Source organism: Chamaea fasciata, unplaced genomic scaffold (assembly GCF_029207755.1).
Source record: "Chamaea fasciata isolate MVZ Bird 193981 ecotype frontalis unplaced genomic scaffold, bChaFas1.0.hap1 SCAF_121, whole genome shotgun sequence".
NCBI lineage: Eukaryota > Metazoa > Chordata > Aves > Passeriformes > Sylviidae > Chamaea > Chamaea fasciata.
Genome location: NW_027094206.1, coordinates 136,025 through 149,975, shown reverse-complemented (window position 1 = coordinate 149,975; position 13,951 = coordinate 136,025). Strand labels below are relative to the sequence as shown.

Below are 13,951 nucleotides of genomic sequence, written 5' to 3'. Positions count from 1 at the left end.
AATATTAATGGGAAAGACCCAAGGCAAGCTGAACTAGGCTGTATGCAGGCTCCCTGATTCCCTGCACTAGGATCACGTGGAAAATGAGATGTCCTGATTAACCCCCCTTCCCCCAAAATGCACGAAATTAACAAAGTATTTCACTACTGTAGACTCCAACTGCAGATTCAAACTCAGCAGTGTGCTTCCAGTCCTTTTTATAAATCCTTTACTTTGGGTTTAACACATTCAAGCAGTAACTGTGCTTGCCAAGCCCAGGAGAGCAGGAATCACCAGACTATTTGGGAATGCTGCTTTTAAAACTCTCTGTCATGCTAAAGCACTGCAAAAACAGGTGACACATGAGCATGGAACATCCTCAGCAGTCTGCATTTTACTGTGCCAAGAGAGTTATAATTCCAATCCAGGCCAGAAGAAAACCATTCACCTTCTATTTGATCTATTTGCCCATAAAATCTCTCATCTGAGGACAGGATTGATTTTTTCCCTTTTTTTTTTTTTTTTTTTGGAAAGGTATTTCCAGCAATCATTAAAAAGTAACCTCTCTAAAGATTAGAAAAGCTGAAGTCAAAACTTTGGAATAGGAACAGTGGGGGCCAAGCAGAAGCAGTTCTGGTTTCCAAGGAACAGCAACATTCACTACAAGTGGGATGGTGTCCACGAGGACAGCTGGCAGCTCTTCCAGGGAATGTCACCACCAACATTCCGTGTCTCTACGGACACGGCACGGGCCACTCCTCTTTTAATCAGTCAGCTTTCCACACAAGGTACTGAATATTAATTCTATTTACATTCAAAAATAGCATTTTTTTTTCTCTCTCTTCAGTACAGAGTGGGAATGCCCACGGGGGTTAGTCAGGAGGATCCCCTCCTAGCACAGGTGCAGCACAGCTTTGTTGATCTCCGGGTTTGTCCAGTCGTTGCGGATGTCATCCAGGTGATTGTCGAAATCCACCAGGGTCTCATAGGATTTGCTGTCCAGCAGGGACGCAGCGATTCTCTGGGCTTCTGTCCAATCCTCACAGAAGTCACTGGCATGGAAAAGAACCAGGAATCACCACAAAGAGCTGTGGAAAATGAAGCCAGACGAGCCTTTTTTTCCCCCCCACGGAATTCCCGGCTCACTCACACGTGCGGGTCCTTGCACCTCCACTTGTTCTCGTGCAGCTCGTACACGTGGATGGCAGGCTCCACACACTCCATGGTGAACTTGGTGTTGTCAACCTGGGGTGGGACACACAGAGAAACGTCACCTCAGTCTTCTCCCTCAGCAGCCCAAGAGGTGAAATAAACCCGAAATCAGTTTGTAAAAAACAAAGGGGCGTTTTACACCCGTCCAAGGTTTTACCCTCAAACTGCCAAGTTAAAGCTTGTCGCAGCAGTGAGGAGGCAAAGCCCTGTTTGTGACATCAAATGCAAGAATTTAAGTTGCACGAGGAGGGCTGGAGCCAGAAATTGCTGCCTGAACATGTAGAGAAGGCCTCCAGTTCCTCTGAGGTGGCAGAGAGCTCACCACAGTCTTTCTGTAGATTCACTTTCTACTTCCCTACTCGTTGCATCTCCACCACAGAAAGCATTTTGATGGGGAAGAGAAACTGAATTCCTCATGAAAGGAGCCAGAGGAACAGCCTTTCCCTGGTGCAGCAGCAGGGCCAGAACACACACAGGGGGGTGAGGAGGAGGAAGTTCTTTACCATGATGAGCGCGGTGTCCGTGAATCCCTCGGCAATCCGGGACGCCACTTTCTCTGCCACCTGGTTTGGGCTGGAGCACAAGGGAAAAGGAACTGAGTGATGGGAGCCACAAGTTTCAGCTGAAAGCAGCAGGAAATGAACTCAGAGATGAGAGAGTGACTCTGGGTGCTTGTAAAACAGGAACAAGATAAAGGAGCTGATGCCACGGCTGATAGAAGGCTCTGCAGCACCCCGACTGGAGCTTGGCTGGGTTTAGGAGTGGCTTTGGAATGACATGGAATCAACATTTTATGGCCTCTTATCTTCTTCCCCCAGACCAAAGACTCTGCCCTGGCAGGCATTTAAAAAAGAAACTGAGTTTCCTCCCCAGTCTGCACTGAAAACTTGTCCAAAATCAGATAACCTTTGAAAACCTTTACCACGTTTCAAAGGTGACAATCTCCACGTGGTGCCACTTAATGTGGTGCCAATGACAATCTCTGTGTGGTGCCAGTTATCTCCAGAGTTTTAAAAATGAAGTTCTAAAAAACCATCAATGTGATATTCTTTCAAACCTCAAAGAGAACAAACTGTAACTTCTCCTTAAAAATGTGCTCCAGCAGATTTATAAGAAAAGGACTAACAATGCTTTTATCCCTGTTAGAACCCTTAGAAATCACAAGTGTTAAAAAACAAAACTGAGTCTGAATATACATTAACAAATAACTGGAATCAGATCATCATGGAGTGGTTTGGGCTGGGAGAGATCTTAAACATCCTCTTATTCCATGCCCTGCCATGGGCGGGACACTTTCCACTGTCCCAGGTTGCTCCAAGCCCCATCCAGCCTTGGACGCTTCCAGGGATGGGGCATAACACTTTAAACAAGTTGCTTTTATCCTAAGTAGTCCCAATCCTGGATTGGTCCAATAGATAGAGGGGAAAACACGGAACACACAGATCTAAAATTAAACTGGCTCCACAGCAAGGTCCCTCATTGTTTAGTGAGTAATCTGAGTCAGCCAGCAGTGAAAAAATGACTAATCCTGAGGAAAAGAAGTGATAAATAAGAGATATCACTGCCTGACTGACATCATCTTCCACCTGCTCACCACATAACAAGCTGCTTTGGAAAAAAACTCAGCGACGATGGAGAAATTGAGAAACAATCAGGTCGCTCCTGACTTCCCATAAGATCCGTCAGACTTTCCAAGATCCACGCCGCACGAGCAAAACACTCTGCAGATTTTTGGCTTTTTCCCTGACAACTGCAACTTGAAGGAGCTGGCACTGGTTCAAAGAGTGGCCTTTTATAGCAGCCACGGGGAGGAGAGGAGGGGATTCTGCAGAGCCTGGGCTCGCTGCACCTGACCAAAGGCCGCGTCCCACAGCCCCATGGAGACAATGTGGAAGCAGCTGACAGTTGTCAGAGGGAATCACACGCGCACACACACACATGCCTGATTTGTGGGGATGATTGCTGCTGGCAGAGTCCAAGGTACGAGCTGAAAGAGCAAACAGAAGGAAATATTGGCCCAACACACCTGGCATCTTTCACGCGTTCGTTCGCCTGGTAATATCCAGCTATCACGTAGCTGTTCTCCTTGCACCAGGAATCAATCTGGAAAAGCAATGGGAACAATAAATCCTACGGGAAAAAAAACCCAACAAACCCTCCAGGATGAAGGAAAAAATACAAAAAGAACAACCCAGGGTGAAGGAAATCTCCTGGCTTGTAAATAAACTGGTGTTGCTCCGTCTCTGCCACGGGGTTCTTGAAATAAATCCATATTTCTGTCTGGGTTTGATTTCAGAAATCCAACAGGGCATTTGGAGAAAGATGGGAAGCACTAACCAAATGGAGCAAAAGAGCAAAGGAGCTGTCTCAGTCAAAGCCTGGCCTAAATCTGAGCGACAGGACAATTAAGCTCAGCCTAGAGAGGGTTTGGGTCTCACCCACCGATGTCCTGCCACTGTTCACCTGCCAAGGGACTTTAGGGAATGTTCCCCTCCTGGATGCGTGGCTGCCCTGGCCTTGCAGAAAGGTTTTATCCCCAAAGTCACATTTCTAGGGGAAAATGCACCCATTTGGGGGTTAGAATTTGGCATTAGAAAATCAAAGCTCGAGGTGAAAGGTAAATGTGAGGCAGAAGTTTGTCCCATTTAGCAGCTTTTCAACTGAGATAAAACTCTTCTCCTTTGGGAGTTCTCCCTTATTGAGCATCTCCATGTAAATGCTTAAACATGGATTTTTGGCATGTAATTTACACCAGTTTTGATTTACACAAGTATAAAACTGTTGGTTGTTGCTTTTTAATTAAATGAGTTTAAACACTGCTGCTCTTGCTGCTTCAAACTGGGGCTGAGTTCCTCCTGCTGAGCCTGACTTTGAAAATATCTATCTGTATAGATGATTTCTATATATAAATGTGATGTTTTTCCTTAGAATTGAGGGTATCCAGTCAGCAAAACACAAAGGCAGGAGGGGAGGGAGCAGCTCGAATTTTCCTTTGCAGTCCCCAGAGAGCATGGCCTCGAAAAAACCTTCCCCAGCTCCATTAAAAAGGACTCCAAAAATACATCTGGTGCTGACCTGCCGCATCCTGGGACTCCAATCAATCTCATTTTCAGCAATAATTATAATATTAGACTGCAGGGCCCACCAAACAAAACAGCCACGTGAATAATCCAAGGAATGACACGGATTTAAGTGATTTAAAAAAATTAAAAAAAAAAAAAAAAATCTGTGCAGCCCTGCAAGAACTGCTGTTTCAATTCCAAACCCATTTCTGAGGGCTTAGGACTCTGCTTTTAATTGTTAGTGGTTTGAAAGCTTGTCATTAGAGCCAGCAGCCCAGACAGTAAAATTAAAAATAATAGTAATAATTATTTTAAAAAAAACCCCTCCATCCATTTAAAAATGAAAAACCACAAAAATCCATTTTTGTTCCGTACCAAAAACTGTCTTGAAAAGGAGGAAGAGAACGATTTTTAAGTTCTCACTTTCCCAACTGCTAATTAAAAATTGCTTCTGCATAAAACAAAGAGAAAAAAAAAATTCTCATTTTGGAATGAAAGCTGTTTCCAGCTGCAGTTTCTGTATCCTGCAGCAATTAGTTCCTAGTAGAAATATTACAAATATGTTTTAATATTAGAAATATTTTTAATATTAGAGATAGTTTTAGCCACATCCAGCCACGCCAAGGAAAAATCCACTGTGGCTTTGCTTTGCTGCAGCCACCAGGGCTGGAAAACCCTGAATGAGGTGGAGGAGGAGGAGAAGGAAGAGGAGGAGGAGGAAAAGGAGGAGGAAAAGGAGGAAAAGGAGGAAAAGGAGGAGGAAGAGGAAAAGAAGGAGGAAGAGGAGGAGGAAAAGGAGGAAGAGGAGGAGGAGGAGTAAAAGGAGAAAGAGGAGAAGGAGGAGGAGGAGGAAGAGGAGGAAAAGAAGGAGGAGGAAAAGGAGGAGGAGTAAAAGGAGAAGGAGGAGGAGGAGGAGGAGGAGGAGGAGCTGAGCACTGCTCCAGGAGGGGGAAGTGCTCCCCGGTCTCTCCTTTCTGGAGCCGTGGCCGTAAAACCACATCAATGAGCTGAGAAACCCAGAGGCTGGAGTGTGACCTAATTCACTTTTCCTTAACGGCTCCGGCCTGGAAAAGGTTCCAAAGTGCAAATTAAACACGGGGGCCTCTGCTCCGCCCTCTGGAGCTCCAAATCCCGGGAAATCAGAGAATCCTGGAGCATCCTGAGCTCGGAGGGACCCTCAAGGATCATCAACCCAACTCCTGACCCCAAAAATCCCTCCCAAAATCGCTCCTGGAGCTCTGGAAACCTCGGGAATGTGAGAATTCCCTGGGGAATTCAATGCCCCACCACCCTCCGCAGGTGTTTGGTTTTTTTTTTTTTTTGATTCCTTGTACCCCTCCTGAAAGTTTTAGGAGGCAAGGCCTTAAAAGTTTGGAAGTCCCTCCTTTATTTCCAGGTTAAATCTGGAGATTTTTGCTCCCATCCCATCCTGGGATGACTCAGGGCACGGAAGAGGAGGTAAAACTTCTGAAAACCCTCCCAGAGAGCCACCCTGGGCCAAGAATCAGCAATAACTGAACCTGGAAAGGAGCAGATCCCACAAAATCCTGCCACAGCTGCGGAATCCTTGAGGAATGAAGCTGCTTTGCTACAAAAATCGGCGTTTGAGCACCCTGATCTCCCTGGTTTACTCCAGATCCACAGGCCAGGCAGTGCAGGAGGTGTGGAATCACCTCCTTCCAGCCTTTTTCCGTGAGAAAATCCGATTTTCACCGCTGCTCTGACAGAATTTATTGGCACCTTTGCCTCCATTCAACCTCACAACAGCAGCAAAAGGCTCCAGGCTCTTGGCAAATTGTGTGTTTTAAAGGCTCACAGCAGTGGCTGGGAACCACACAGAGCTGCAGCAAATCCTGAATATCGTGGGGAACACCAAGAGCTCCCAATCTTCACCTTTTTGTACCAAAAACTGAGAGTAAAGTAAGTAAAATAAGTAAAATAAATAAAAATAAGTAAAATCCTGCCACTGCTTTGGCTCCAGGATCGTTTTCTTCCTGCAGATGTTGTAAGAAACAGGATTTATCTCCTGATAAATGTTTCCTGCTGCAAGATCTACACTCAAAAGCTGCACCGAAGGCCCCAAGTTTACCAAAATTCTCTGTGGAAAGACATTCAATCCTGATTTAATGAAAACACACAGAGCTCTGCTACTCCTGTACTGCTGTAAATGTGTTTAAAATGAGAAATTTTGGGTGTTTTGTGGTGAAACTGACTGCTCAGGGCTCCTGTGCCTCTGGCTGCATTTTATCAGCTCCCAAAGTTGTCAACAACATTCCCGTGGCATCACTTCAGCTGAGGAAAACTGGGATTTATCTACGAGAAACTGGGATTGAAGAAAAGTGGGATTTACCTACGAGAAACTGGGATTGAAGAAAAGTGGGATTTACCTACGAGAAACTGGGATTTTTTTTTTCCAATTAAAATCTTTATTGGGATGAAAAAGTTTGAAGGGAAACGTTAAAGGCGGGGCTGGAGGAACCAGAAATTTGTTATTTTTAAGGCTGTCAAAACGGGATGGAACTTCTTTTGTTCACAGTCATAAAATCACAGAGTGGTTTGGGTTGGAGGTGATGTTAAAACTTATTCCATTTCACCATCCCAGGCTGCTCCAGGCCCCGTCCAACCTGGCCTTGGACATTCCAGGGATCCAGGGGCAGCCACAGCTTCTCTGGGCACCTGTGCCAGCGCTCAGCACCCTCCCAGGGAGGAATTCCTGCCCAAAATCCCACCCAAATCCACCCTTAGGCAGTGGGAAGCCATTCCCTGTGTCCTGTCCCTCCATCCCTTATCCCAAATCCCTCTCCAGCTCTCCTGGAGCTCCTTTAGGCTCTAAAAATCGCTCTGAGTTCTGCCTTGATCCTTCCCTTCCCCATGTGAACACCCCCCAGCAGACTCTTCCCAAGCTCTGGAGCAACCCCACGGTCACTCCAGCACCGCTCCCCGGCCCTGCCAACACCCCCCAAACCCTTCCCCGAGCCCCTCAGCCCCGCGGGAAGCCCTCACCAGGGTCAGGGCCACCTCCAGCATGGGGGCCAGCGCCAGCGTGCCGTGGAAGAGCGGGATGCAATCCACGAACAGCGCGGGCTGAGGCGGCCGCGGGGCCGGCGGGCGCTCGGCCACCAGGAGCCCGTTCACGGCGCAGTGCGGGTACTTGGCGCCGTGCAGGACCATCTTGCAGTAAGCCTGGGTGGTCAGCTTCATGGTGCCGGCGCCGTGTCCCGGTGCCGTGTCCCGGTGCCGGTGCCGGTGCCGGTCCGGCCGCCTCACGCCGCTCCCCGCCCGCCGCCGAGCGCGGCCGCCTGTCGGGAAAGCGCCGCTAAGCGCGGCCGCCTTTGCGACAGCGGGTTTGGGCTGTGGGGGGGATCCCAAAGCGGATTTGGGGCGGATTTGGGGTCTGGGGAGGATCCCAAAGCGGATTTGGGGCGGATTTGGGGTCTGGGGAGGATCCCAAAGCGGATTTGGGGCGGATTTGGGGTCTGGGGAGGATCCCAAAGCGGATTTGGGGCGGATTTGGGGTCTGGGGAGGATCCCAAAGCGGATTTGGGGCGGATTTGGGGTCTGGGGAGGATCCCAAAGCGGATTTGGGGCGGATTTGGGGTGTGGGGGATCCCACAGCGATTTTGGGGCGGATTTGGGGTGTGGGGGATCCCACAGCGGTTTTGGGGCGGATTTGGGGTGTGGGGGATCCCACAGCGATTTTGGGGCGGATTTGGGCTGTGGGGAAGATCCCAGAATTCCCCGGGATGGCGGGTGCGGGGTCAGGGGAGTGAGGGGCAGCAGGCAGCAGGCCGCGGTGGGTGCTTTGGGTGCCGGCGGTGCCGGGGAATCACGGAGTGGCGGTGGGTGAGGTCGGGAAAAACCTCTGGGGTTGGAAAAGATCTCTGGGGTCATGCGGTCCAGCCTGTGACCGATCCCCTCCATGTCGTGGTTTGAGTTGGAACTGCCTTAAAGATCATCCCTGACACCTTCCACTCTCCCAGGCTGCTCCAAGCCCCGTCCAGCCTGGCCTTGGACACTTCCAGGGGGGCGACATCCCAAATAATAAAGGAGAAAAGGGTTTCTATATAAAAAGGTAACACCTTAAATTACTTCAGTGACGCCTCAGCCACATTTGTCCCCCCGGCTGTCACACTGATCCCGTCCAGACACCTGGAAGCTCTCGGTGCTTTTTCCATCCTGGATTTTTTGGTCCTGGGCGCCAAACCTTGAACCCCATGTCCAGTTCTGGGCTCCCCAAAGAAAGACATGGAGGGGCTGGAGCGTGTCCAGGGGAGGGGCTGGAGGGTCCTGAGGGAGCTGGGAAAGGGGCTGAGCCTGGAGAAAAGGAGGCTCCGGATGGACACCAGCAGGAATTTCCCCATGGAAAGGGGGGTCAGGAGCTGGAACTGCCCAGGGAGGGTTGGATCCCCATCCCTGGAGGCGTCCCAGGAATTTCCACCCAGTGCTCCGGGCTGGTGACAAGGCGATGACCACTCCCAGCTCGGATTCATGACCTTGGAGCCCTTTCCCACCCTCCCACAGCCCGGGATTTTGGGAACGGGCGGGTATAAACCTCCAGCGGCGGTCCGCCAGCATCCCGGCGTGCCCCGCGCGGGCGGCGCTCCGGCCCCAGCCGCTCGCTCCCGGCGTGCCCCGCGCGTCCGCCCGCCGTTCCTTCCGGTCCCGCCCGCCGTAGAGGACGGTCGCCAGGTCGTGGGGCCGGGACGGGCCGGGGGGAGCCTGGAAACGGGCCGGGAACGGGCCGGGAACGGGATGGGAACCGGCCGGGAGGGAGAACGGAGCCCCCCCCGCCATCCCTGTCCGCTCCCGGGCTGGGGGGTCGCGGGGAGCGGTGTGAGGGGGCAGCGCTGCCGCCCCTCCCGCGGGGCTCACCCTGTCCCTGCCGGGTTCTGTCACCGCTGTCGCGACATGTCGGGCGGGGCTGAGGGGACAGGCAGGGAGGGCAAGGTCAGGAGCAGACAGCGGGTCCTTGAGCGGCTTTGGGCTAAGGTGGGGTCACCGGAGGGGCTGGGATCCCGTGTGGGTGGGAATCCCCTGTGGAATCCTGCCGAGGGCTCCCTGCGGTGCCTGTGGGATGCGCTTGAGGCTCCTGGAATCCGCCCAGGAACCGTTTGTTTTGGAATTGCACCGTCCTAGAAAGGTGATTTGAATCAGGGAACGTCCTTTGCTTCTAGCGCAGGAGGCTTGGGTTAAAAACCGGGAGAGAAAGGCTCGTCCAGTCAGTTTAGTGGGAGAATATCCCACAAAATATCCTTGTCGGGATGGAGTGGTGCCCTTTGGAGAAGGAGCAGGAAATCTTTAGGCTGTATTTTTAAAATATATATATAAACTGGTGGGAAATGTTCTTATTTCACCTTGGGCCCTGACTGTTGGTGCTGCCCCTGCAGGATGTTGGCCTCCAGAGTGTTCAGCCTGGTCGGGAGGAGATCCATCTGCACCTCCCTGTGCCTCAGGGCACATGGACACGGTGGGTCCCGGCTGCTGGGGGGCAGGGGGGAGCACAAAGAGCTGCTCTGGGTGAGGGCAGGGCTGGGATGGAGGGAGCCTGGGCACCTGGCAGGAATCACAGTCGTGGCATCATTCAGGTGGGAGAAGAGCTCCAAAGTCACCAAATCCAACCTGTGATCAATTCCCACCCAGAGCTCCCAGTGGAAATTCCTGGGACGCCTCCAGGGATGGGGATCCAACCCTCCCTGGGTAGTTCCAACCCCTGAGCCCCCTTTCCATGGGGAAATTCCTGCTACCGTCCCCCCTGAGCCTCCCCTGGCCCAGCATGAGGCCGTTCCCTCTCCTCCTGTCCCTGTTCCCTGGGAGCAGAGCCCGACCCCCCTCAGCTGTCCCCTCCTGTCAGAGAGCTGTGCAGAGCCACAAGGTTCCCCCTGAGCCTCCTTTTCTCCAGGCTGACCCCCCTCACCTACGCCTGGAAGTCCTGGGATGGTGGGAGGTGTCCCTATCCATGGCAGGGGTTGGAATTGGGATGAGCTTTGAGGTCCTTCCCAACCCATCCAGTAATTCCGCCTTCACACCGTTACATTATCCTAACCCTCCTGGCTTCCTGCACTTGTGCTGTATCCTGCTTTGCCCTGTGAGGGCTCAGGGGGCTCAGTGCTGTCCCCTGATGTCCCCGTGTCCCCTGGCAGGCGTGGTGAAGGCTGAGGATTACGCCCTGCCCGCCTACGTGGACCGGCGGGACGTGCCCCTGCCCGAGGTGGCCTTTGTCAGGGACCTGTCGGCGCAGCAGCGCGCGCTCAAGGAGAAGGAGAAGGCGTCCTGGAGCGCCCTGTCCGCCGAGGAGAAAGTGGAATGTGAGTTTCGGGGGTGCTCTGAGGGGCCTCCCAGCCACCAGCAGCAGGATTTCTGTGTTGGGTGTCATGGGAAGATGAGCTCGTTCCACCATCCCAGGGTGCTCCATGCCCCGTCCAGCCTGGCCTTGGGTGCTGCCAGGGATCCACAGCTGCTCTCCAGAACCTCCTCACCCTCACAGGGATTGATTCCTCCTCAATATCCCATCTAAACCCACTCAGCTCAAAGCCATTCCCCTTGTCCTGTCACTCCAGGCCCTTGTCAAAAGTCTTTTGACAGCTTTTTGTTGCAGGTCATGCTTGGAGCTGCTCTTAATCCCTGTTTTTTCCAGTGGGTGTGAGCAGGGCTGAGCCATGAAGGAATTTACTTCTGATGGAGCTCCTTGTGTGTGCTCCGTGGTTTTTATTCCCAAGATCTTTCATGTTACAGAACATGAAATGCCCCTGCCGTGGTTTCTCTTTCCATTTCTGAGCTCACATTCAGCCATTCCTACCTCTTCCAGAATACAAATAATAATAATAATAATAATAATAATAATAATAATAATAATAATAATAATAATAATAATAATAATAATTATTATTATTATTATTATTATTATTATTATTATTATTATTATTATTATTATTATTATTATTCCTTGCTTCCCATCTGCTTTCAACAAGCCAGGAAAAAAATCCCTTCAGTACAACAGGGTGCCATTGTTACTCCAGCTGAGTGAGCCCCAAACACAAACATGGATTTATTTGGATGTTAATAACCACTGACCTTGGCATGAACCAAATTCCAGCTGAGGAAAGCTCCCTGTGGGTGTTTTGACTTGCAAATAAATCTGCCTCATCTTATTCTAACTGCTTTCCTGGTGTGAAGGGAGAAGCTGCTCTGGGAAAGGTTTAAAACTTCTTGAGGAATTGCTCCAACTTTTCTGTTGCTTTGGGTTTTAAATTCCCATGGATTTCAGTGGCAACTGAGAAGCCTTTTGAGCTCGAAACATTCCTGATGGAATTACTGGTGCTAGGAAGCTTTGGGGTCAATAACCACCCTGGGAATTGGAGGGGAGGAAGGAGAACTCCCAGTTTTCCTTCTTTCCGGCCTGTGCTGTAACTTGTGCCCAACTTTAGGATAATCTGTAAAATTACTAAAATTGACATGGGGGTGAAACAACTGATTGGCTTTGGTGTGTGTCCAACTTAACATCCATCCCCCTTTTGGGCAGCCTCAGGCTTCTTTCACCTCCCTCTGCAGAACTCCTGGTCACCTGAAAATCCCAGGAAAAGTTAAGAGAGAGGATTTGATATATTTTTTTTTCTCTCCCCCCAGTGTATCGGATAAAATTCAATGAGACCTACGCAGAGATGAAGAAAGGGACAAATGAGTGGAAAACCATTCTGGGGGGAGTTCTGTTCTTCCTTGGCCTCACTGGACTCATCCTCATCTGGCAGAAGCACTTCAGTAGGTGAACTCTTCCATGGAGAGTGGGATCAGGGGGTGCCTGGTGGGAATTCCGTGGGGTCAGGTTTAGGGAACAGCCAGAACAGGCACTTCCCAGCAGGGGCTGTCTGTTAACCCCTGAAAACTCCATCCTGGAGCTGTAACTTGTGAGGATGGAGCAGAAATACTCAGGAAGCTGGCTCACAGAGTGGGAGTGGAGCTTTGAGAGGACAGGAAGTGGAAGGGAATGAGTGGTGAGATTCCTGATCCCAGAGCTTCCCCTCTTTTGCTGCCTTGGGTGGTGAACATTTGGGTTTGTGCCACGTTTGGCTGCTTTCCCAGCTGAGGATCCAACCTCCAGGGAGCCTCCAGTTAAAGGAGCTGCTCCCTGCCTTGAGGCTCCCCCCCCAAAAAAAAAAGGAAAGCAGGAAGCTGTTATCTTGGTGATGAAGGAAACCACTGGAGAATCCATGTGGGAGTGTGGTCTGAGCTGGATGCTGCAGAAACTGGCTGCAGGGAGTGGAGACTTGAACAGATCACAGAATCACAGGCTTGGGTTGGGAGGGATCTTGGAAGATTATCCCATTTCCCCTCCATCCATAGACAGGGACACTTCCCGCTATCCCAGGTACTCCAAACCCCATCCAACCTGGCCTTGAATATTTCCAGGAATGGGACAACCACAGCTTCTCTGGGCAGCCTGCTCCAGTGGGATGAATTCAGGGGAGGGAGTGGGGGGGTGGGGAACCCTATTAGTGAAACTTCAGCCCAAAATTCCCAACTTGCTGCCGTGGCATGTGGACGTAATTCCCTAATGAATTCCCTCATTCCCACCCTGCAGTGTACGGTGCCATCCCTCACACCTTCTCCGAGGAGTGGGTGTCTGCTCAGACCAAGAGGATGTTGGACATGAGGGTGAACCCCGTGGAGGGCGTCTCAGCCCAGTGGGATTTTGACAAGAACGAGTGGAAGAAATAAAAGCAGCTCAGTGGAACCTGCTCTTGCTTGAACGTGAAATGATTCCATCGCCCGTGCGTGACCTCGTTGCTTGTTGTACTGGAACACCCTCACCACCTCCAGAAATGCTAAATAAATGTCTGGTTAACTTGAGAGGTGCCTGCTGCTGGTCTCTGCCTGGGTTTGTTGGGGTGGGACGTTGGGTTCCTGAACGTGATTTGCTTCCTGGCTTCATGTTTTCAGGGCTGAGAAAGCTGCTGCCAAATTTCTCCCTCCGGCTGAGCCCATGTCTCCTGGACTCTGCAGGTTTGGAGCTCTTAATCCGTTTTTCCCAGTATTCTCTGTGAGCAGAGCTGGTCCATGAAGGAATTTTCTTAATTGTGATGCAGCTCCTTGTGTGCCCACACGTGGACATCCATGGTTTTTATTCCCAAGGTCTTTGGTCTCTCTGATCCCTGTCCCTTTGAAGACTAAACCAGGCTTGGACTTAAGTTTGCTCTTTTCCTGATGGGAGAGGAAACCATCAGGGAACTTGATATTGTGATTTAGGAGCTGTGGTGAGGTCTCAGCCACTTGCTGGCCCCTCTTTCCCCTCCCACCCAGAAATTTGAGAATGTTTTTAAGGTGAAGTGATCTGGTGGGAATTAAGCAATGAGCTCCCCTCCCTACACCTGAAAAATAAATCCCTGAAGTGATAAACTTATCTCTGGGGTGCTGAGAAGGATGAGGGTGACAATCCCAGGCTGGTGATGGCTGGAATTCTGCTTTTCCCTGCTTTTTGCACAGCTCCAGCCTCTGGCAGCCTGGTGGCACCGACCATGGAGCTGCCAGAGGTTTGTGCCTGGAAAATCCATGTTTTGGAGCAAATGGAGTTTCAGCGCTGCTGGGATAAAGGAGTTTCTCCTTCCCAAAAGGCTGTGGAACCCCAGGGAGGGCAGGAGAGAAACCTGAGCCTTGGCATGATCCCAGATCTTTATTTCATCCTGCCCTTCCCAGCCCCAGGCACT

At 50.9% G+C, this 13,951-nt stretch overlaps 2 protein-coding genes across 2 annotated transcripts; one reads left to right on the top strand and one right to left on the bottom strand.

Annotated features, from left to right (window-relative positions):
• Positions 1-348: 348 nt before the first annotated feature.
• On the bottom strand, positions 349-7,538 carry EMC8 (ER membrane protein complex subunit 8). Its single transcript, XM_066208069.1, has 5 exons — positions 7,257-7,538; positions 3,218-3,294; positions 1,695-1,764; positions 1,130-1,224; positions 349-1,031 (listed from the first exon to the last, which is right to left on the bottom strand). Exons 1-5 carry the CDS (start codon positions 7,452-7,454, stop codon positions 872-874), a joined length of 600 nt encoding a protein of 199 aa, XP_066064166.1. The 5' UTR covers positions 7,455-7,538; the 3' UTR covers positions 349-871.
• A 1,321-nt stretch (positions 7,539-8,859) lies between these two features.
• On the top strand, positions 8,860-13,097 carry COX4I1 (cytochrome c oxidase subunit 4I1). Its single transcript, XM_066208068.1, has 5 exons — positions 8,860-8,942; positions 9,641-9,720; positions 10,394-10,558; positions 11,877-12,008; positions 12,829-13,097. Exons 2-5 carry the CDS (start codon positions 9,642-9,644, stop codon positions 12,963-12,965), a joined length of 513 nt encoding a protein of 170 aa, XP_066064165.1. The 5' UTR covers positions 8,860-8,942; position 9,641; the 3' UTR covers positions 12,966-13,097.
• Positions 13,098-13,951: the final 854 nt, after the last annotated feature.